At 42.9% G+C, this 20,013-nt stretch overlaps 3 protein-coding genes across 7 annotated transcripts; all 3 read right to left on the bottom strand.

The window, feature by feature from the left end:
• Positions 1-8,814: 8,814 nt before the first annotated feature.
• On the bottom strand, positions 8,815-11,191 carry LOC142964388 (cytoplasmic tRNA 2-thiolation protein 1). Of its 3 annotated transcripts, none has more exons than XM_076104686.1 (3): positions 11,043-11,191; positions 9,909-10,409; positions 8,815-9,772 (listed from the first exon to the last, which is right to left on the bottom strand). In XM_076104686.1, the coding sequence occupies exons 2-3, from the start codon at positions 10,402-10,404 to the stop codon at positions 9,237-9,239; spliced, it is 1,032 nt and encodes a 343-aa protein (XP_075960801.1). In that variant the 5' UTR covers positions 10,405-10,409; positions 11,043-11,191; the 3' UTR covers positions 8,815-9,236. The 3 variants fall into 3 exon arrangements, with proteins under 3 accessions (XP_075960801.1, XP_075960803.1, XP_075960802.1); XM_076104688.1 differs by having other exon boundaries at positions 11,156-11,175; XM_076104687.1 differs by having other exon boundaries at positions 11,130-11,174.
• Positions 11,192-11,595: 404 nt separating this feature from the next.
• Positions 11,596-12,871, bottom strand: crybb2 (crystallin, beta B2). Of its 2 annotated transcripts, none has more exons than XM_076104683.1 (5): positions 12,809-12,871; positions 12,497-12,615; positions 12,136-12,268; positions 11,896-12,038; positions 11,596-11,764 (listed from the first exon to the last, which is right to left on the bottom strand). In XM_076104683.1, exons 1-5 carry the CDS (start codon positions 12,869-12,871, stop codon positions 11,596-11,598), a joined length of 627 nt encoding a protein of 208 aa, XP_075960798.1. The 2 variants fall into 2 exon arrangements, with proteins under 2 accessions (XP_075960798.1, XP_075960799.1); XM_076104684.1 differs by having other exon boundaries at positions 12,818-12,871.
• Positions 12,872-16,591: 3,720 nt separating this feature from the next.
• Positions 16,592-19,969, bottom strand: LOC142964114 (beta-crystallin B3-like). 2 transcript variants are annotated; one of them, XM_076104262.1, is made up of 6 exons: positions 18,606-19,969; positions 18,171-18,271; positions 17,697-17,815; positions 17,440-17,572; positions 17,125-17,267; positions 16,592-17,011 (listed from the first exon to the last, which is right to left on the bottom strand). In XM_076104262.1, the coding sequence occupies exons 2-6, from the start codon at positions 18,246-18,248 to the stop codon at positions 16,750-16,752; spliced, it is 735 nt and encodes a 244-aa protein (XP_075960377.1). In that variant the 5' UTR covers positions 18,249-18,271; positions 18,606-19,969; the 3' UTR covers positions 16,592-16,749. The 2 variants fall into 2 exon arrangements, with proteins under 2 accessions (XP_075960377.1, XP_075960376.1); XM_076104261.1 differs by lacking the exon at positions 18,606-19,969 and having other exon boundaries at positions 18,171-18,591.
• Between the last annotated feature and the right edge of the window lie 44 nt (positions 19,970-20,013).

The following is a 20,013-nucleotide window of genomic DNA, read 5'->3' as shown; positions in this document are numbered from 1 at the left end:
ATAAAAAACACATATCACAGAATATCTGGAAAATGAAGTCCCCGCCGCCTCAGGCTTGGAATAGACTAAGATAAGTTTGTCCTTCGTCTACGTCAACATTAACAGATCCAACAACAAAGCAACGCAATAATATAATGAAACAATAAAGCAGTGCCTGTAATCCATGAGTACATATAATAAAAAGCCAGTATCTATACGCACATTATTGTTTCCACCTACTGCATCTGTAATATCTTCCGGGCAGTATTAAATGCGTGTTTGTGTGCATTTATTTGTGTGCGTGAAGCAGACAGCAGTTCAGACGAAGATAGTGTGAGCAACAAGGAGTGATAACATGTTCCCAGCGTAATGGGGGGGGGGGGGGGGGGGGGGTTGAGAGCCAGAAGTGGGTGACGGTATCTTTTCACTGCGCCTTTCTCTTACCAAGAAACACTGAAAGTGTCTCTCATTAGTGCATTCTCACCCTCAAATAAATACGGCCACTACGATTGTAGCTTTACAGATGTCAGGCTTATGTCCGTTATGTTAAATTACATCTCGCACGTCAAGACGTCCGCTATATTCTGCAACCAGTCTTCAGACCAAAAGGAGATCCGGCCCAGAAGCTGAATGTTTAAGTCATGGGAGCACAGGCCTATTTATAGCAGTAAGCTCAGTGTGTAGCCCGTGTCTGTGCAAACGTGCTGAAATATCATGACCAGCTCAAAATAATCTGCACCTGGTGCTGACATGCTGAACAAGGTCTTACTGAAGTTGACTTTGTCACTCATAAAACAAAGCCTCCACAGAGAAAAACACCACAGCTGGTTTTGGAACGAAGGTGAGCCATATAAAATACAGTGTGGGGTTTACATTTACATCACTCTCTGGTAGCTTAGAAGACCGTAGAAGCTGTCAAAAATAATAAACGCCTTAAAGAAAGACGAATTATTGAAATGTATTCCTAGAAAGTTCGTTGTGGCGTTGACGAAGAGGACAGCTGCACTGCCTGGAGCTTTCCAAAAACACCTGTAGACAGAGCCAAGATTATGAGGCTATAATAGTGTGCACTCACTATATATCCCCCCCCCCACCCCCCCACCACCTGCTGATGCTACACATCTGTGACTCCAGAGTAGCTCTCCACAGGGGGCATCATCACAGTGAGATTCATCGTTTAATCTACAACGTCTAGTTCCTGTATTCATTCCTTGGTGGGGAAAAGCAGCTACTGTGTGTTCCAATACCTCGAAATTGGTAGATTGTGTTTTTTTGTTTGAAGAAAAGTTGGACCGTCCCGGTGAAAGTGAGTGTCATCTATGTGTTGCAGATTGGGAGTTGTCCTACATAAAGGGGATTTAAAGAAGATATAGATTAGAGCTGAAACTGTTAGTCAAATAATCGATCAGTTGCTGAACAATTTTAATAATCAACTAATTGTTCAGTAATGTTTGAAGCAGAAATGTCAAACAGTCTTTAGTTCCAGCGATAGGATTTGTTGTAAGTGATAGTAAACTGAATATCTTTGGCTTTTAGACTGCTGGTACAAAACACTTGATTTAAAGGTGTCACGCTGGTATTTGGGAATTTGTGAAAATAATACAACGTATTGTTAGTTGCAGCACTGATATGAATGGCACTATAATCACAGTGGGAGATGCACCACATACGATTCTGCTATTTCTATACCTGGATAAAGAAAGATTAAAACACAGCCAGGCCTGTTTAAATTTAGCATCAGAAAAGTATCATTTTTAAATCCATAAATTCACAGCTCATATCCATTTGTAGCCTTCGACTAAGCAGCCTGCAATAAACACACACCGCTCCATTAAGTGCATCTCTTTGATATCATTTAATGCCGGTCACACAAGGATACAGATTGAAGATTGAAGCTGCTACTTTAACGGTCTTGCTTCCCTCTTGTCCCCTGAGGAGGGCAGCATTGAGTTTGGCATGAGGACGGACAACAAGCCTTCGTTAGTCTCAGAAAAGTTTTGGTCCATGAAGAGTTCGAAGCATTAAGAATGCAAAAGAGCTGTAAGCCAAGTAACAGGCTAATCTTTTCCATTTCAGACAGGGGGGGTAGGAGCCACAAAGGACAAAGTCCAATTCTGCTCCAACAGCATCCTGACTCAATAGCCCATTGTGCGAGCTCTGGAGGAATAAAGCTGTCATCAAAAGGGATATGACTGGGACTAATAACACGAGATGAATTCATCAAACGTCCGTCAACAATACAACAGTGGCTCACTGTGCCGAGGGGAACCGTCCGTGGTCACGCTGTGGTAACTAATCTTCATTACGTTCAACAAACAACTCGCAAGATATGTGGATAATGTACACATTCTTGTGGCAGTGGGTGCATGTACAGTCCTGCCTGTGCACATACACCCCCTCCCCATCCATCCACCCACTCACCCAAGGTCCTGCCACAGTCCTGCAGTGTTTATCAGATGGGAGCGAAGGTGCATGGGGAATTCCAAACATTCCTCTGTCCGTTCCTGAGAAAGAAAGCAATCAGGCGGGGACACGGTGGCTCTAGGAAGGGGGGCATTCGGTGTTTCTAGTCCCAGCGAAGCATCGTTTAACATGCAACCTGTCTTATCTGGAAACAAAAATGATGCTGTGTGATACAATCTACTCCAGCAGAACAAACATTCCTCCCACAACCTCAGGAGTTTAGGTACAGAGCCGGTGAGGAATGTGCTTGAATACAAAACACCATCTGTCAAAGTCCAGAAATTGAAAATAATGTGTTGACAATTACAGGACCCGTTCCACTAACTACAGCGTGCTTTGAATTCCAGGATAAGGGAGATGTCAATGTTTTCCCAACCCATTTCCCACAGAGCAAGGTGTACAGTGCAGGGGGGGCAGGGCTGTCTAATCCATTCTATTAACATGTGGGCAACGGTGATAGCCCACCAGGGTCCACAGCTCACCTGTTTATAGCCGGGGAGCAAATAAGCAAAACTGGCCACGGCCCCGCAGCGAAACTCTACCCCATCAGGCCAACCCGACACGATATTTATATCAAACAAGACAGACGGGGGCCGGGGAGAGGGGGGGGAGATGCCAGTGAGACAGGCAGGGGAGGCTGGGTAGAAACCAGGAACAGACAAACAAGAGGGAATGTGAGTGAAGGAGAGAATATTGACCGGTAGCAAACAGATTAAATGATAAACCGAGAGAGAAACATTCAAATAAAATGTTGTGGCCTCACAGCTTACAGATGTGCCCACCCCCCCCCCGTTTGTACACTAGGACACGCAGATTCATACAGACAAAGGATGAATGAGTGTAATAGTATACCATCCGAAAAGACAGAAGCATCTAAGGGGGATTATTTCAAAATTAACATAGCCAAATATACACTGCCAAGCAGCCCCATGGCCGAAAGATGACACGCCCCGTGAGAGAGCGCTGGACCAAAATAAAAGCACTTCCCCACAGACCAGTAAATCAGATGACAGGGGAAAGTCTGAAGACTGACACCCAGTCGCTGAGGACACATTGATACCGTGCATGTTCCAGGACCGCATGCCAGAGACAGTGAGCAGGCTTTTGTGCCATGAGAGTGGGGTAGATTGAGGAAGACCCTCGAAGAAAGGCCATCTTGTCTCTGACTGAAAACACCGAGCTGAGCTCCAAACAGCCATTAGCTGATGGAGATAGTCATGGATGAATTATCGACCAACCTGCTTGTTATTTTTTAGACTGTATTTGACTGAAAGTTATGAAAACAGTTTCAGATTATTCTCCCGATTTATCATCTCAGTTCAACCGAGTATTGTTTTCAATATTTCTAAACTAAAGCCGATTAGTGAGCCTTGTTAGATTCTGATGCCAAAATGATGAGCAAGCATTTTGTTACTTGACATAATACTTAGTGCTGCAAACACACATCTCAGTTATCAATAAAGCTTTGACGTTTAATACCAATCCTAGTTATCAAAACATGAGAAAAGTGGAGTTTAATGGAATCATATTAAAACTAAATGAAGGCAGAAGTGAGATGTACTGCCCTGCTCACAGACAAGCAGCCCCTCTGTCTTTGAACTTGGCCCCTGGGGGGCTCCAGTAATGCTAGAAGAACCCAGCAGGGACTCGGATTCGTACTGCATTACCCTAAAATAATCTGCTTTCTGCGGCACGGCACAAGGCCAGGGAAACAGGGAAACAGCATGACAACAGGAAAAAGAGTAGACAGCATTTAATAGTGAAAAACGCTGCTCTGGCCAGATCACACACCGAGGGCCCACGACTGCCCACTCTACCAGAGTGTGCTGGCCTCCAGCATGGACTCCGCTCATTGTTTTTCTCTTCTGTTTCCTCAGGATGTGGGGCAGGGTCTGTTGCCTCAGCGATGAGGTCAGCCATGCAGCTCTCTCCTCCCCAGACCCAGAACAGGATGGGTGTGGAGCTCGGCAACAAGACTGATTTACAGCCGGGAGCTTCCCTCTGGCCGAGCATGCGAGCCCGCTGGTTAGGAGCGGTATGCGCCATCCTCGCAGCTCTCACGGGGTGATGAAAGCTCGTCTGGTAACACTAACTCTGTGCTGCCGACACACCGGGACCCAGAGAGCACTTAAGACCTTCTAAGATCTGTTGGTATGCTGCGCAAACGCTGTAAACATTTAAGACCACGCTGCTGCTTCTACAACGGCCAACTTCTGCTCCTGTCTGGAGGATAAGGCCTTCCTCTGCAAGGTGACCGACTGATAATAGTACACTAAATCTAACAAGACCGCTGTGTGTTTACAAAACGCATATCTAGCAGGTGCTGCCATCTGTTTCAGCCCACATAGACACAACCCCTAGATACACATGGGCCTCAGAGCAAAATACAGACTGAGGCCCACATTGTTTTGTACAGCGACATTGTACCTGTGTTTCTTCTCAGGGTTACAGGATTTAAACCATGTTTGTACATTGGTAAGCTAATGCACACTGTTTCCTCGAGTAAAGTTAGGTAAATAAAGATAAAGGCATGTTTGTCTTCAACAGTACAGATGAGTATTTCTGCATTACAAAGCTCGCAAGCCTGACTCTTACCAGTTACACTATCGCCTGTGTAGGAGACTATAGTGTTGTATGATAATACAAGACGCTCGTTTCAACACACAGTGTATCAAATAAATATATACAACGATTGTGACTGAACTGTGTTGATTTGATCTGGGCTGGATTAACCCGTTAATGGCCAGACTCACCCTGGGTTCCCCAAATTAGTTTAGTTGTAATTTGATTTAACACACAGCTTTGTAAGAGAATGTGAGAACAGCATCAACTGAAATATTCTAGGTACTAAAACTACATTTTGACACAGGGCCCCTCTCCAGGACAGGGCTCTAATAGTGCATGATATACACAGTGAACCTCTGGTTTTAGGGGTCCTTCAGGGTCTGGGGTCCTTGGCCACTTGACCGTGTCATTAATCCAGCCCAGGATTTCAGTCATTGGTAATCCGTGAACAGAGAGAATTTACAGGCAAAATGAAAGTCAATCATGCTAAAGTGTTATTCTCACTTTAGTAACCCCCCCCCCCCCCCCCCATAATGCATGTCTATGCTAATCCACTTTCTTCACTGTTAACCTGCAGACATGGAGCACGGCCTCCACACTACAGTGAGGTCAGTCTGCCTGAATCTCACACAATCATGAGGAATTCACAGAGAGCTGAGCTGAGCTACATACCACACAAACATGAGACCCAGGCCAGGAGCAGGACAAGCCAAAAGGACAGTGTGTCACATGTGGTCTGGGGGGGCCACATGTGGGTGAGGACTCCGGGGGCCACATCAGTAACAACAGTGAGGCAATGCCTGGCTGCCTCACTGGACTGTGAAAGACTGATCAGAGAAAACATGTGGAAAAGTGTGACTCAGAGGAGCTCGGCTCGCACTATGCTGAGGGAATTCCCTTCCTCGAGTGTTAAGCAACGCGAGCAGATCAATATCCACAGAATGAAAGAAGACGGGAGGAGTGGAGTCTGATCGGGTTTCCAAACAGCTCCACGTCGACCCACCAGTCATCAATAAGCCTCAAGACAAGGACCCATGGGGGCTTGTTAGAGGGGGTTTTACTGGATATATATGCAGTAAACCACAGTCATTAAGGATTTACAAACATTTAACGTGGTTTGTTGTTGCATATTTAGGGAGGACATGGGAGGGGTTTTCCACATGATGTGGACAAAGAAAAGTTTAACTTCACGGCTGTGTGATCGCCAGGCTACCGGACGTCAAAGCTCAAGACGTTTTTGACAATCTATAAGTGTAATTACCACAGGGCCCGTTTTTAAAAGGAGCGAGTGAAACCGACGGCCCTCCCTCTGGTGACAGCATGCACAGGGCTGAGAGTAGTGGTAGGAGGCGAGTCATGACCCAGAGAGTATTTGGCCTTGGACCCCGACACAGAGCGATGTTCGACATTCCTCAGCAGCCTCGCCCCCTCCATCAGCCTGCTGTTCACGCTGCTTCAGTGAGACTGCAGGCTTCCTCTCAACCAACAATCGGCTCTTTCAGTGGCCCTCGGGAGCGGGAGCATCTAGCGTGCCCTGGAGGTATTCTCACATCGGGCCAAACTCAAAATGCGGCACATTGTCTCTCCGCTTACACAATTCACAAATCCGTTTTTACGGCCTTTCTACTGGGAGAGATCAGTACAATGGGAGCGTTCCTACAGATACTGGACTTAAGAAGTGGTTTATTCTGAATCAGCAAAGTAAATATAGCAAACTGACCAGCTGGTGAAAACTATAACAACCAGAATTAGAAGTTCAGCAGGTTCAATGCCAAAGGTCAAGGGCCGATGAACCAGAGAGGTAAACTGGTTAATGAGGCACATAAAAATAGATGGAGCGGATAGCTGAGCGCTACACATATTCAGTTTATGTTGATTGTCATCAATGCTGGTGATGGACATAGGGCGGATAAAACGCACTTTTAGTCCTGAAAGGATTAGTTGATTAATTGATTAACAAAAAAAAAAACTGCAACGCTTTTCTCCTAAATATACTGCATCACTGTGTGTTAAATATATTCGAGTATTCAACCATTTGTCACGCAAAACGAGCCATTACAAAACGTCACTTTGGAGTTTCACCATTTTTGTAGACTAAACATTTGATCTAGCAAAAAAATTCAACATGTTAGTGAATAATGAAAACTAGTTAGTTATTCACAGGCCCAACTCACAGCTCTCAGGAAATAACAATGCCATAAAAACACACATAAGAAATCATGGCAAATTGACTTAAATATCAGCAATAGGTTCACAGAAAAAGTATCTATTCCAACAGCAATTTTGAGGTCGTCTTCTATTCTAAAAACGTGACTATTGTGTAGTAATAACAACTCAGCAAGTGAATTTCTTACATAACTAAAAGTTAATTCATGCCTTTATACCACATGATTTAAAGGCAACTCTTAAATGTACTATCATAATACAGGCGACTGTGCAGCGTGAGGGTTTTGAATCCCCATTATTCAAGGTCTGTGTTGCATGTGCACGGATAAATACCGGCCCAGCTAGACTAATCTAGATTATATGTTAGACTAATCTAACATATAAAACCTGCTTTGTAGCACAAATCAACAGGGTCACAGGGTCAGGGTCCTACCAACAATACTGCGATACTGTTTCACCTCTAGGAGAAAGTGTTGACAGTACCTTTGACATAGTAAATAAGATGTTGGGTTTATTTGCAGTACAATTTCCAGCTTTTCTATTGTCCTAATCTCCTGTGTCTCCTGTTTCAAGGCTTTCCCATTTATTTACACAAACACAGCAGATTGCATGGCCAGTGATGAGGTATCACTAGCAGTTAGGTCTGTTTCATCAGAAAGGAGACACTTTATAAGCCAGGGTTGAGCTCACATTGTGCTGCAGCGAGCAGTCTAAATGTGGAGGCCCGTTGACTCCACCACTTCAAAGCTGGAATGAGTAGCCTGGGGGCAAAAGTTGAGGAGGTATAATGTTGAAGCTCGTGTCAAAATGTCAACCAAATATCTCCTCCCTCTGGCTGACGAATTGAAAAAGTAAGTTCGTTTAAATGTGCAGGATAACGATGTGTTATCCGACACATTAACGTGACTACAGAGAGCTTTAAAAAAAGGAGGTTGGTAAACGGCTAACGATGCTACGATGCGTGTATAAATCAAAGTGGGTAACATGAGGCAAACATCCACTCAGTCATACTGCACCGTGACATTTTTTTGGGCAGCAAAATAGCCAGCATTTTACAGAGTAAGGTGACCCAGAAACTTGTTTTTGTTTTTTAACGTAAACTCTCGTCGTAACGTGAACTCCTCCACCTTGCTGTCCGCTGCTCACTGTGGAAAAACAAGCGCGTATAACAAACGACTTGATAACTCACCTAAGTCGTCCATAGTGGCTGCCTGGCTTCGGCCTGTCTCCCGTTTTATGTTTTGGTAGCTTCTCAACTTTACCTCTCTCCAAACTTCTCCCCACTGGCTGCTGCCCTGGAAGTTGGTCGGGGATAGCTCTCGTGAACGCGCTGCAATATGTGCATGTGTACTTTTAGCAGAGCGCGCGCTCTGATTTGAGGCTCGGTGATGAGCGACATCTAGCGGCCAGAAGGTGGAACTACACGAAGTGACACCGATCAGCCGAATTCACGAGACGGATAATCGTATTTGGAAAAGACGGATAATCGTATTTGGAAAAAACGGAAAATACTTTTTCATGATCATTTTGTGTGCGTTCTCACAGAGAATGTTTTCACAGATTTATAAGATAAAATTTATTTATTTCATGATATTATTAATTATTGCATCCACCTCAAGAAAAACAGGAGAAACAAGAAGATATGGGATGATGCATTTATTAAATCATCATATCCTCCACAGAGATTGGAGCATTGAAACATAAAGAAGAAACATGAAATACAAAAAAAAAAATAAAACATGCCATCAGTGAGTTTCCATCGCTGTGGAGACATTAACAAAATTTAAAAAAATAAAAACAAAGTTGCTAGTCCTCATTTCTGCACTTCACACACCTAGTAGGTGTACACTACTTACACAAGAATTTGGAAATCCAAGTGATGCTGATAATGTTTAATATGTCCATGGTAAAAGTGACCTGATTAGCTCATCATAGAATATTTAATTGATGATAAATGGAAAAAAAATCCCAGTTGACTCATTAGACTTTTCTAATGTAAAAGACTACACATGGTGCATTTTAAAATGTGGTCTTGTGGTAAATAAAACAGGGGATCATAATTGTCAAAAGACTACCGATTTCAGCTTCCTCTCCTCCTTCTCAGTAAGAGGCTGCTTGGAGAGGATTTTGTCATGCAGCCGGTGGTGTTTGCCAATGCCCAGCTTCGGCAGACCTCGGTTCAGCCCCTCCAGCAGCACACATGACTTACACAGAGTCTGGCTGGAGATGTAGCCACATTGTTTGCAGGTCCCCTGCACAGGCATCTTCACGCCCTCCCGCACAGACAGGTTCTCCCCCGAGTGAACAATATCCATTATGGAGCTCGGCCTCACGCTCTCCAGGTCCTTTAAAAAGGTCCTCGCATGGCCCCGATAAGCATTGGGAGAGTAGATACATTCAGTGGAAAAGTAGTCCAACTTCTTAAAGTACGCATACAGAACAATCTCTTTCTCGTACGCATACTTGAGGGGCTTGCAGCGCGGCACGACCCCTTCGCCTTCGCTGCTTGTGGAGATGGCAGTGCATCGGCGCAGACGAGCTATGTCCCCTCGCAAGACGTTCATCAAAACCGTCTCTGCCACGTCATCAGCATTGTGACCTGTGAAAGAAAACACAGATACAGCCCTTGTAACAAATTCTAACAAACATATTTACTCTTTTAAATTCAGGCTGCTCTTTCACATTTCAAAGTTGAAATTCTTGCATTCACATTTGTAAATGCTCTTTGGGATTACCTGTACATATCTTGTCCACTTTCAACATGATGGCTCCTCTGTCGAGAGCCTGCCTTCTGAACACTCCACAGAAGGTGCAGTTATTTTTCCGTCCCACCTGCTTCACTATAGCATCCATAGTCCAGCCGTACAGCTCCTCGTACGACACGATCTTCAATGGCAGCTCGTACTGTTGCTGATTCCTCTTCACCGTCTCCAAGGAGTCATCTCGGTAACCAGAGATTCCCTCATCCACCGAGAGAAGCATAAGTTCAAGGCCGTAGTTGTACCGCTCATTTAGGAGCTTCATTACATGTGCGAGCACAGTGGAGTCCTTTCCACCCGAGGCGGCAATTCCCACTATCTCCCCATGTTTGAACAGCTTTGCTGCCACGATCGTCTGATGCACCTCCTCCTCAAAGGCCCAGAAGAAGCACTCCTTGCACAGCGAGTGGCCTGTTTTTGGACGCTTCAGCACAGCACGCTTGTCGATACAGTTACTGCACAGGACAGGCATCTTTACTGTTGGATACGAGATTCAAATTTAGTAAAACAAATATGCAAGTAAAAGTCTGTCAAATAAACTAATATACTATGCTCCATCTTTTTAGTTGAAGATGCATACAGCTGACCCACAAACTTTCATTATTATTCCCTTAATTTAATAGATCCTTCACTGTTATCTTAATACAATTGCTCTTTAGTTTAATCATTTTGTCTTTGCTAATGTATGTACCTGAATGTATATGACGCTTGATTGCAAGTATAAGTTTAAGTTAAGCAGGGAAAAAATTCAGTACACTTATTAAGGATTCAATTTGCATAATGTATTAACTTTAAACGTGCTGCTGTGGATACTAGTATCCCACAATGCACTGCTCAACTGAAACGGTGGAGCGGGTTACATCAAACTGTAAGATGTGAGGTTGTGGCTGTTAAATACCCTAAAAACACAAACCTATTGGGAAGAAGTTGATAAAAACAGCCCGTAAAACCTTTAACATTCCGCTAACTGTTTGAAATGACTTTATACAATTTAAGCACACGGCTGTTCATTTCATATAAAAGCCCAACGACGTACTAATTTTAACTTTAGCCGTTTCCTTGTCAATTTAAGCTAAGTAGTCACATTTCTATTAAGTAACATGTTCATACCAACGTTTCCGATGAACCGAGATCTGAATTGCGCATATGGGGACGAAGTACACTAGAAAAATACTTAAAACATATACACTTTCTTACTTAAACAACAAAAGTATTACACGAACAGATAAAGTAGCATGTTGTTGTCTCGTGAGCTCCGCTTCACCGGAAAACAGGAAGTGACGCCATCCGTTAGCTCCTGCAGCACAACCTACTGGTCGGAGTCACTAAGTGCACATTAAACTACAAAATTAACAACATTGAAATGTTTCTTATGGTACCTCCATAGACCCTTTAAATCATTTGACATAACTGACCTAACTTTAATTTCACCTGTGTTATCCCTTTAGGATGTTACTGTGAAGTGGCAAATAACTCAAGTAAATCACACAATCAAGTCAAATGTAAGCAATTAGGATTTATTAGTTTGCTTCAAAGAATGCCACTACTGCAACAGCTGCAATAGATATCAAAATGCTGCATGATGTAAATGAAGAACAAAGGGGTTGATGCTGGAAGGGAGCAAGGCCATGGTCAGGGTTCATGACAGGAAAGAGTCACAAGCTTAGTTGACGGGGTGAAAAGCACCCCTCTGATGCCACTGCATGTCTCTGATGCGCCGGACTGACTGGATCTGAGGAATCTGGGCTCCGAACTCAGTGCTGTCCTTATACTCCCCCTTTTCAAACAGGTACTGATAGCCTCTGTAACCTGGATACTGATAGCCCACCCAACTGGTGCACCAGGAGCACAGAGAGGGGGAAAACAGATAAGAGACAGTTTTAGGTGAAGAGATAGTGACAAGAGACATGAAGTAAGTTATTTGCAGTATCACTCAACATCTGTGTTGGGAAGATGGACTCACGTGCCACTCTGAACTCGAACAGAGGAGACCTTCTCCTGGTAGCCGTGTGCGTGAAAGCTGGGCACATCGTCATCTATGATTTCTATCTTCTTCCCTGCAAAGCTGGGGTTTTCATAAAGGACAATCTTGTGCTCCTGGCTGTCCTGAAAGAGGAGCAAAGCATTAACCAGGTGGATGATTCGACTGATGGCACGACTGATGGGGGTATATGTATCCATGTATGGGTGGTATCTTTCTTACCACTTTAATCGTGCGGAATGCAATAATGGTGTCACTACGCCTGCTGTTGGTCCAGGAATCCCAGCGAGGATACTCCCCCTTCTCAAACACATACTGCTCACCCTTACAGCTGGCCTGCTCGTATCCCACCCATCTGAGTGGGCAGGGAAGAAAGAGATGGATGGTTGTGATTGAAGTAGGGGGCAAAGCAGGAAAGAAATCTAGTTGCACACATATCATTGTTTTTTCTGGCCATTTTTGTCCCTTCCATTCTGTACTCATACACAAAGTAATTCCCTTATTCTGGGACTTTATGTCACTCCCTGGCTGGTCGGTTCTAAATCATTTTTTAATGCTCTGTCGGTCTCTGACCCACACTCACGGTCCACACAGCACCAGTATGGAGCCCACTTTCTCCACGCCTGCTTCCTGGAGGTTGTTGCAGGGACCAGTCAGCTCATGGCAGCGTCCCTGGAAGTTTTCCTGCTCATAGATAACCAGCTGTGTGCCGATGGGAGAAAAGGTGAGTGTGAGTTGTTGAGCTACTGGTCTCAATTTCAAGAGTGTCAATCTGTTTACAATTTGATGTTCGGTGGATGCAAGGCATCCAAATAGGGCAAGTGTAACTCCTGCAGGAAGAAGTTGTAAATTGTAATTGAATTGGTCTCTGCATGTCTGCTGCATCTCCTCTCACCTTGAATGCACTGGTGCCTGGCTGCTGCTGCTTGGATGCAGGGTTCAGGTGGTCTGTGGCCATAGTGAATGGATTGGCAAAGATGAAACTGAAAAGAAAAACTATAATATCTGTTGTTTCTTATAAATATCCTTGGATGTCTACATGATTAACAACATGTAGCTGTCTTTATATCTGAAATATGAGCAGGTCAAACTGCTGTTGATCCCACTTTTACATATTTCTTTATAACATTTACCCATACACATGTATAAAAAAGTGCCCGTCCCTCTCCCTCCAAAACAAGTTTCTGAACACAGAATTACAGCAATGAAACATGGGAGACCGTTTGAAGATAAATTAAACCTAAAATATTCAAACAGCAAAATAAAAACAAATACTGATCAAAAATGTTAAAGTAAACTTAATAAAAAATACAGCTTGACGGACATGAACCTCTTACCAGTACCTGTCTGTGCCAGTGTGTTTGTGATGGCACGATGAGCTCAATATATACGGGACGCCCAGGGGTGGAAACTCTGCCAACAGTCCCCACAGTGTCCAAGCCGGCCTGCAGATCGGCCTGTCATAGGCCGAGCAGACTGAAATGAGGGGTCACCCTGTATTCTCCCCCCACCCCGGGGAGTCACACTCCCACAAAGTTATTTCATTAGTTGTCAGTTTTGTCCAGCCAGTCATTGTTCAATATCCACATGATTCAGCACAAACAGTGCCAAGAGTCCCACACCTACAATGAGAGGGAGAGCGAGAGAGAAAGACAGTAAAAGATGGGTTTTACTGTGCAGGAGAGATTCATAATGATTTGAATTACAGTCCAAATACCTCTGAATATTTCCACAAGAGTAGATTTATTTGTTATTCAATTTCTAGAAAACTCTATTAAGGTTTCATGTCAAAAAAACATTTGCCTCTGCTGTTTGGAAGCTCCAGAGCTTCAGTCAAACCTGTTTACCGCAATGCCAAAAAGTTTAGTGAGGATACATTTAAAAAAACTATATGTCACATTTCATTATTTAATTCGTTTTATTGACCTTGTATGTGCATATAAATAGTCTTGCAAGGGCTCAGAATTAAATATTGTCTTCTATTGAAGAAAAATTATTGTGCTATAATTTTACTTTACGTTACTTAATTTTATAAGTGTACATTTAGATATGTACATATATTTAATAATATATATATATATAGCTTAAATACAGAGAGCATGTGTCACTATTGAGGTTAGATCCAACCTTCTGTAGAGATTTCAGATGAGAGGTTTTGTAGTGCAGCAGAGTTGGAATGTAATAAAGTGCTTTTCTCAAGTTATATATTTAAGTGCCATTTTGCAGAACCGGTACTTTTTCTGAATATTGTGAGACTTTATATGTTTACTCCACTGCCTGGAGGTTTTTTGCTCCACTTCATTTCAATTCACTTCACTTGCAGCATCGGTGACATCTCTCAAAACTTAAAAAAAAGCTTTTTAATTAATTCTACAAACCACTTTATTTTTAACACGTCTCATCAGCTTGATTAGTATTATCTTTTTTTATAGCTTATATCATTGTTGGGTATTTTAATCAATTTTATATTCGCACTATTTTACTCATAACTATGTTAATCCTGGTTTTACATGTAGAGCATTTTGAGACTTTGTTTTGAAATGTGATAAATAAATATAAATAATGTTTATTATTGTTATTTATCATGACTTGCTTAGCAGGATGAGGTTTTAGATGTTAATCATGGGAGCATGCAATATAATGGAGTTATTACAACAAGCTGCAACACTACAATACTGGTTTAGGCTGTGATCACATAGGATACACTTTTCACTTGCTGGTCTTTTAAAAATATATATTTTTGACAGAGAAGTATTTTTATCTTAATAACATGTTGAATGTTGACTTATGAATCATCATTAATATCATTATTATTGAGTAAAGAGTTTTACCACATCTACTGGTGGAAGTTTTAAGGCAGAGAGTCTAGAATTACATCCCAGCTGACCACCATCATGTGTGCTGTGCTGCAACCCTTAAAAAAAGCAAATGAACACCTGTATAGCTCCAGGGGCGCTCAACTGATCTTGCACTGACATCTGTGAAGAAGTACAAAAAGATACACGTAGGCGAAGCATGTGAAAAGACAGATTCCAGTTTCTCTGTGTTCTTGTAGTTGCGAGTACTTTTCCAAATCCCGTCTGTTGGCTATCACATAAGATGTGACAGAGTGTGAATCGAGTATGTACCATGCAAGTGCTTAATGAAGACTGTGTGGGCATCATCAATTTTCTTAAACTACCCATGTTACGTCTGAAACGCTCCACGTCCTGTAGATATCTGTATCTCATAAAAGACATAACAGAAACAGAGTCAGTCGACCATCATTAATTCACAGCTAGACATGATTCAGTGTTATCGATGCGTTAGAATAGTGTTTCGTCATTCAGCCTTAACCCCCCATTTAATGTCATAGGCTACACGGCACGCAGTGGAATGAGCTTTTAGGAGAGGAGTTTGTGAAACACTCAAGATTTTGGCAAATTTGGGTCTATGAATATGTGTGATGAACCATGTTACTATTCTGTTGGGATATTTGAAGTTTTTTTTTTACATTACACTTAATTTCAGTTCAACAGAAACAGGATTACATTGTATGAGAGAGAGAACCAATTAGTTATTTGAGTTTCCTGAGAATTTGTGATCAATGTCTGAATGTATCCCCATTGCAGCAGCGAGAGACTGGAGTAAAACTGAGCTGTTTGTGACATTGCCATCTGTCTTGTGATGATTCAAAACACAGGCCTGAGTTTATAAAGAACATATGAGGTTGTGCGTGTATTGAGGGTTCTTTCAAAGAATTTAAGGGTGAGAAAAGTCGGCTCCATATTGTAGTGCAACTTGTTTTAGTCTATATCTGAATTAGGGATCTGGGTTTTAGATCTCATGTCAAGAAGGCTTTATGCTCTGGTGAAAAATACAGATTAAAGTGCAGCAATGCGACACTAATAATAAATCCTCATAATTTGTTCGTGTTCTGAATCAACCGACTAACCGAAAGGTTCCTCATAATCCAATGTGGTAGACCTTCGTATGCTACAGATGTGCTCACAGCTGTGTATTTATTACTCATGTGAGAAAATCTAAAGGAAAGGGGAGCACTGCAGGAGACAGAGGGGGATATACAGGACGGAGCTATAAGTTAATAGCAGGTCTGTGTCACCGTGTTCTCTGTTTTTTATCACGGTTATGAGAAGAATTGTTTCTATTTTAGATTATTACATCAATATCTACTAAATTATAGCCTGCATGTGCAATTTAATGTAATGAAAATAATGTCTGCAGATGGCATCTGTTTGGATTGTGCAATACAGATATTGGCTCATATTATGATAAGAAGAATATTTCCATGAGTTTAATATAGTTGACATCAGTTCCTAATGTTTACTTAGTGACGATGCATCATTAGGATCATCAACCATCAAAAGCACAATGATGACTATGGAAAGGAATGCAGTGCATGCTGTTTTTATGGCAAGCATGACATCACTTCCACTGCTGTTTACCAGATGCGTATCCACATATTCCCTGAATAAGTCATGTGTTCCTAATGCTGCTGGATGAGGCTTTGAGGCAGTAAAAGTGTCTCACACGACTTGAAAATAATATAGGCGTCATTATTTCCACATAGATGTCAGTTTTACATCTCTGATAGTAGTTTTTCTAAATGTTTAGTATCTAATTTAAAGCTATTTCCACTGTGACTTACAAGTGTAACATCAACCAAAAATAGGGCCAATTCCAGGTCAAACAACTTTATTCGCCACTGAAACATACATGGCGCTCCTCATTGGGCACAAGCATCGTTCGCCATGGTTAGGTTAATGTAGAGGACAGGCACTGTCGGCAGCGTGGGGGAGGCTGTGGGAAGGGGTGGTAGGCGTGTGAGGATCCTGCTCAGTTGGTCCCAGCTGTGGCAGGAGGGGCAGGAGGTGCTGGGGCAGGGTCAGGGTCAGGGCCGGGTCCGGGTCCTGGGCCAGGAGCCGGAGCCGGGTCAGGGACAGTGAAACAGCCCCTCTTGTGCCACTGCATGTCCCGCACACGTCGGACAGACTGGATCTGAGGTGCAGGAGCCTCCCAGTCGTTCCAGTGCTTGAAATCTCCTCTCTCGAAGATAAACTGGCGCCCCCTGTAGCCTGGGTACATGTAGCCGACCCATCTGGAGGAAGGGAAACCAGACAAACTGTGATGCATGTCTTTGAGTTGTGCAGGTAAATTAAACAAAATGAACACCAAAAAGAAATGGACGTAGGGGTGTAGGGAGGGTCTTACGTTCCGTTAAGAGCCTTGACACTTGCCACACGATCCTGAAAACCGTGGCCCCACAAACTGGGCACATCATCATCAACAATCTCCATCTTTCTACCAGTGAATCCAGGGTTCTCATAGAGGTGTAACTTGTGTTCATCACTGTCCTATAGAGGGGAAACCAGACACATGGACGCAAGTCTTTTAATTGTCTCTGGTATATGCCGACTAAAATCATATATAGTGTGTAGAGAAGTAATGTGCGGGCATTGAAACCCTGCACATTTATAGAGCTTTATGGCTGCAGTGTCAGTGTTGTATGGAGACTAGTCAACCCACCACTTTGAGTGGCCTTAGAGACAAGAGGGTGTAGCTGTTCTGACTGTTGGTCCAGGTGTCCCAGCGTGGATACTCGCCCTTCTCCAGAATAAACTGCTCCCCTGTGAAGCCATGCCGATCATAACCCGCCCAGCTGAGAGGAAAAAGATGGAAATAAAATGTTCAATTTAGTTTACCCGACACTGATATGAAACATGACCAAGTTATCGAGGAAACAATTTTCTTGAGACATGAATTAAACGTTGAGCATTACTTACGGTCCCGACTCAACTATCACAGATCCAACCTTCTCCAGTCCCTTCTCATTCACATCTTGACACTCAGCAGAAAACTCTGCCTTGCAGCCCTGGAAGTTCTCAAACTCAAACAGCAACACCTGGATCACACAGAGGGACCATAAAGGTGCATATTTACCAGCATGACAACAATACAGAGAGGAGTCAGGATCACCTCAGTCCCCATAAAGTTTGTTTTGGAAAAAGGCCTTCATAAAGTGGCTCATATTGGTTATAAAGAAGACATATATGTGGTCATACATACTCTTAAATACTGTAGAATCACTTAGAATAACTTGTATTCCGATGTCTGTTAACCAGGATACATAAGGAGACTTTTTTGGAGAGAGCTTTATGACCAATAGTAGGATTCTCTGGTTGTGTTGGATCACTCCAGGTTTACAATCCTTCCCTGATCAAACCAGGTTTGCATCTCTCACATGATTGTTCCAGTACCTTATATGTGGCTCCAGCTCCACCCTGGCTCTTCCCAGCAGCCAGCTGCTCCGGGGCACTCTGCTGCTCCGCCGACATCCTCCTGATCCACTGCTCCTCCACTTTTTTTGGCAGCAGCACACACGCAGAGAGAGCACCATCCATCACGCATGCATGTCCAAGCACACACACAGTCACAGAAATGCACACGGGGGGAAAGCTCCATGTCACAGTTGCAGTTTATAACTCACCCTTGAATAAGAGGATAAAGTAGCAATAGTTTGCCTAAGAATTCTGTTATCATTGAATCGACTGAATGATAGAAAATATTTAAAGCAGGTTCTATTACAATCCAATGATAAATCATCCAAACCTGGGTCTCCACTTGATGCAGCACCATCTAACTCCATTTCATTGGAATTATAACACCGACTGTGTCCAGAGTGAGGTTTTTACCTGTGTATGCCTGCTAGGAAGTGGTAGTGTCCCTCTTTTTCGTTGCCACTTGGTGTTCGGTGGAGTTGAGCCATTAGAGGGCAGGGACAGGGGGGGTATTTATGGTTTATTTCTGGCCACAACAGCAGAAAAGGGGGAGCTGTTGATACAGCAAGTCTGTCGCTCACATTGTGTCCGTAACGCTGCCTCTCAATAGGCAGCTGTGTTGGCACACGCTGCCTTCCCTGTCCGCCTGGCTGCCAGTGAGCACTGTGTGCGGGCACCGGGAGAGAGAGCCAAGAGGATTCAGCAAACCGCTTCGCTCAGCACAAACACACACAAACATACACACACTCTGGGACTACACCGGGTCGCAACCACACCAAACCTCACACTTTTCCCACAAATTTGGGTTTGGATTATCAGCAGGATCAGATACTTCCATTCACAGGTTTAACTTTGAAGCAAATCGGCAACAGTTGCATCAAAGAATCTTATCAAACTTGATTATATTCATGGCCCTTGCTTTACTAAAATAAGACTTTAAAAGATGCAATTTCAATCGACTCAAAGCTTGATTAAGGAGCGCAAAACACTTTTTTTTTTTAACATCCACAGAGTTAAACTTAGTTAGGAAAACACTAGACAGAGACCGGCTGTAGCTCAAGTCAAGTACATTTTATTAAGAATGTATTCACTTTAGGACACTGGCCAGTACAACACAGTGTAATATACATCTTTACTTTCAAATAAAAAAGAAAAACGAGGACATGAAAAAATAAACCCTCAAAATTCATGACAAAGTAAAACGTCATGTACACAGAAACCAGGGACAATCATTCCGAAGACTCGATTAACATATTTACTTGCATTGCACGAGCACTCCGACAAAACAGGAGACGAGACATGGTCAAAAAGAGGGGGCAGAGGTCAGTGCTGTAGTGCATCAAGGGACAAAGTGCTTTATAGAAGCGCAGTGTGAGTGGGTGGATGGACTAACACGAGGAGAACGATTGTAGTTAAGATGAAAAGCAGGAGCAAATGCTTTTTGGGAGTATCATAGAAGGTAGTCATTGAAACGATGTCGTGAACAAACCACCCCGACACTCTGAGCCAGTCAGTTTGAGCGATGTCTGGTGTGAAGGCAAAGATTGTGCATGCACATTCATTAATGGGGACAAACTCGTGGTAAATTGCACATTCGTTGGAAAAAATATATATATTTCAAAAAACATGATTGAGGAGTGTGTGACGGCCACAAGTTGAAAGTATGGCTTATGATGAATGCTTACATCTACATTCACTTAAGCTGTTAAAGGAGGGAACTGATTAGTGTTGTTTTATTTATATATATATATATATATATATATATATATATATATATATATATATATATATATATATATATATATATATATATATATATATA

This window comes from Anarhichas minor, unplaced genomic scaffold (assembly GCF_050575085.1).
Source record: "Anarhichas minor isolate MPS153535 unplaced genomic scaffold, ASM5057508v1 ptg000030l, whole genome shotgun sequence".
In the NCBI taxonomy this organism is placed as follows: Eukaryota; Metazoa; Chordata; class Actinopteri; order Perciformes; family Anarhichadidae; genus Anarhichas; species Anarhichas minor.
This window is presented reverse-complemented; position numbering and strand designations above follow the sequence as displayed.

Excerpts from the sequence above, each read along its gene's own strand:
- LOC142964388 (XM_076104686.1), bottom strand. The coding sequence starts at position 10,404 with ATGCCTGTCCTGTGCAGTAACTGTATCGACAAGCGTGCTGTGCTGAAG. Across the intron at positions 9,773-9,908 it reads AGTGGACAAGATATGTACAG|GTCACAATGCTGATGACGTG; the intron begins GTAATCCCAAAG and ends TTTCTTTCACAG.
- crybb2 (XM_076104683.1), bottom strand. The coding sequence starts at position 12,871 with ATGGCCACAGACCACCTGAACCCTGCATCCAAGCAGCAGCAGCCAGGC. Across the intron at positions 12,039-12,135 it reads CATTCCGCACGATTAAAGTG|GACAGCCAGGAGCACAAGAT; the intron begins GTAAGAAAGATA and ends CTCCTCTTTCAG. Across the intron at positions 11,765-11,895 it reads GTTCGAGTTCAGAGTGGCAC|TTGGGTGGGCTATCAGTATC; the intron begins GTGAGTCCATCT and ends CTGGTGCACCAG.
- LOC142964114 (XM_076104261.1), bottom strand. The coding sequence starts at position 18,314 with ATGGATGGTGCTCTCTCTGCGTGTGTGCTGCTGCCAAAAAAAGTGGAG. Across the intron at positions 17,268-17,439 it reads CTCTAAGGCCACTCAAAGTG|GACAGTGATGAACACAAGTT; the intron begins GTGGGTTGACTA and ends TCCCCTCTATAG. Across the intron at positions 17,012-17,124 it reads GTCAAGGCTCTTAACGGAAC|ATGGGTCGGCTACATGTACC; the intron begins GTAAGACCCTCC and ends CCCTTCCTCCAG.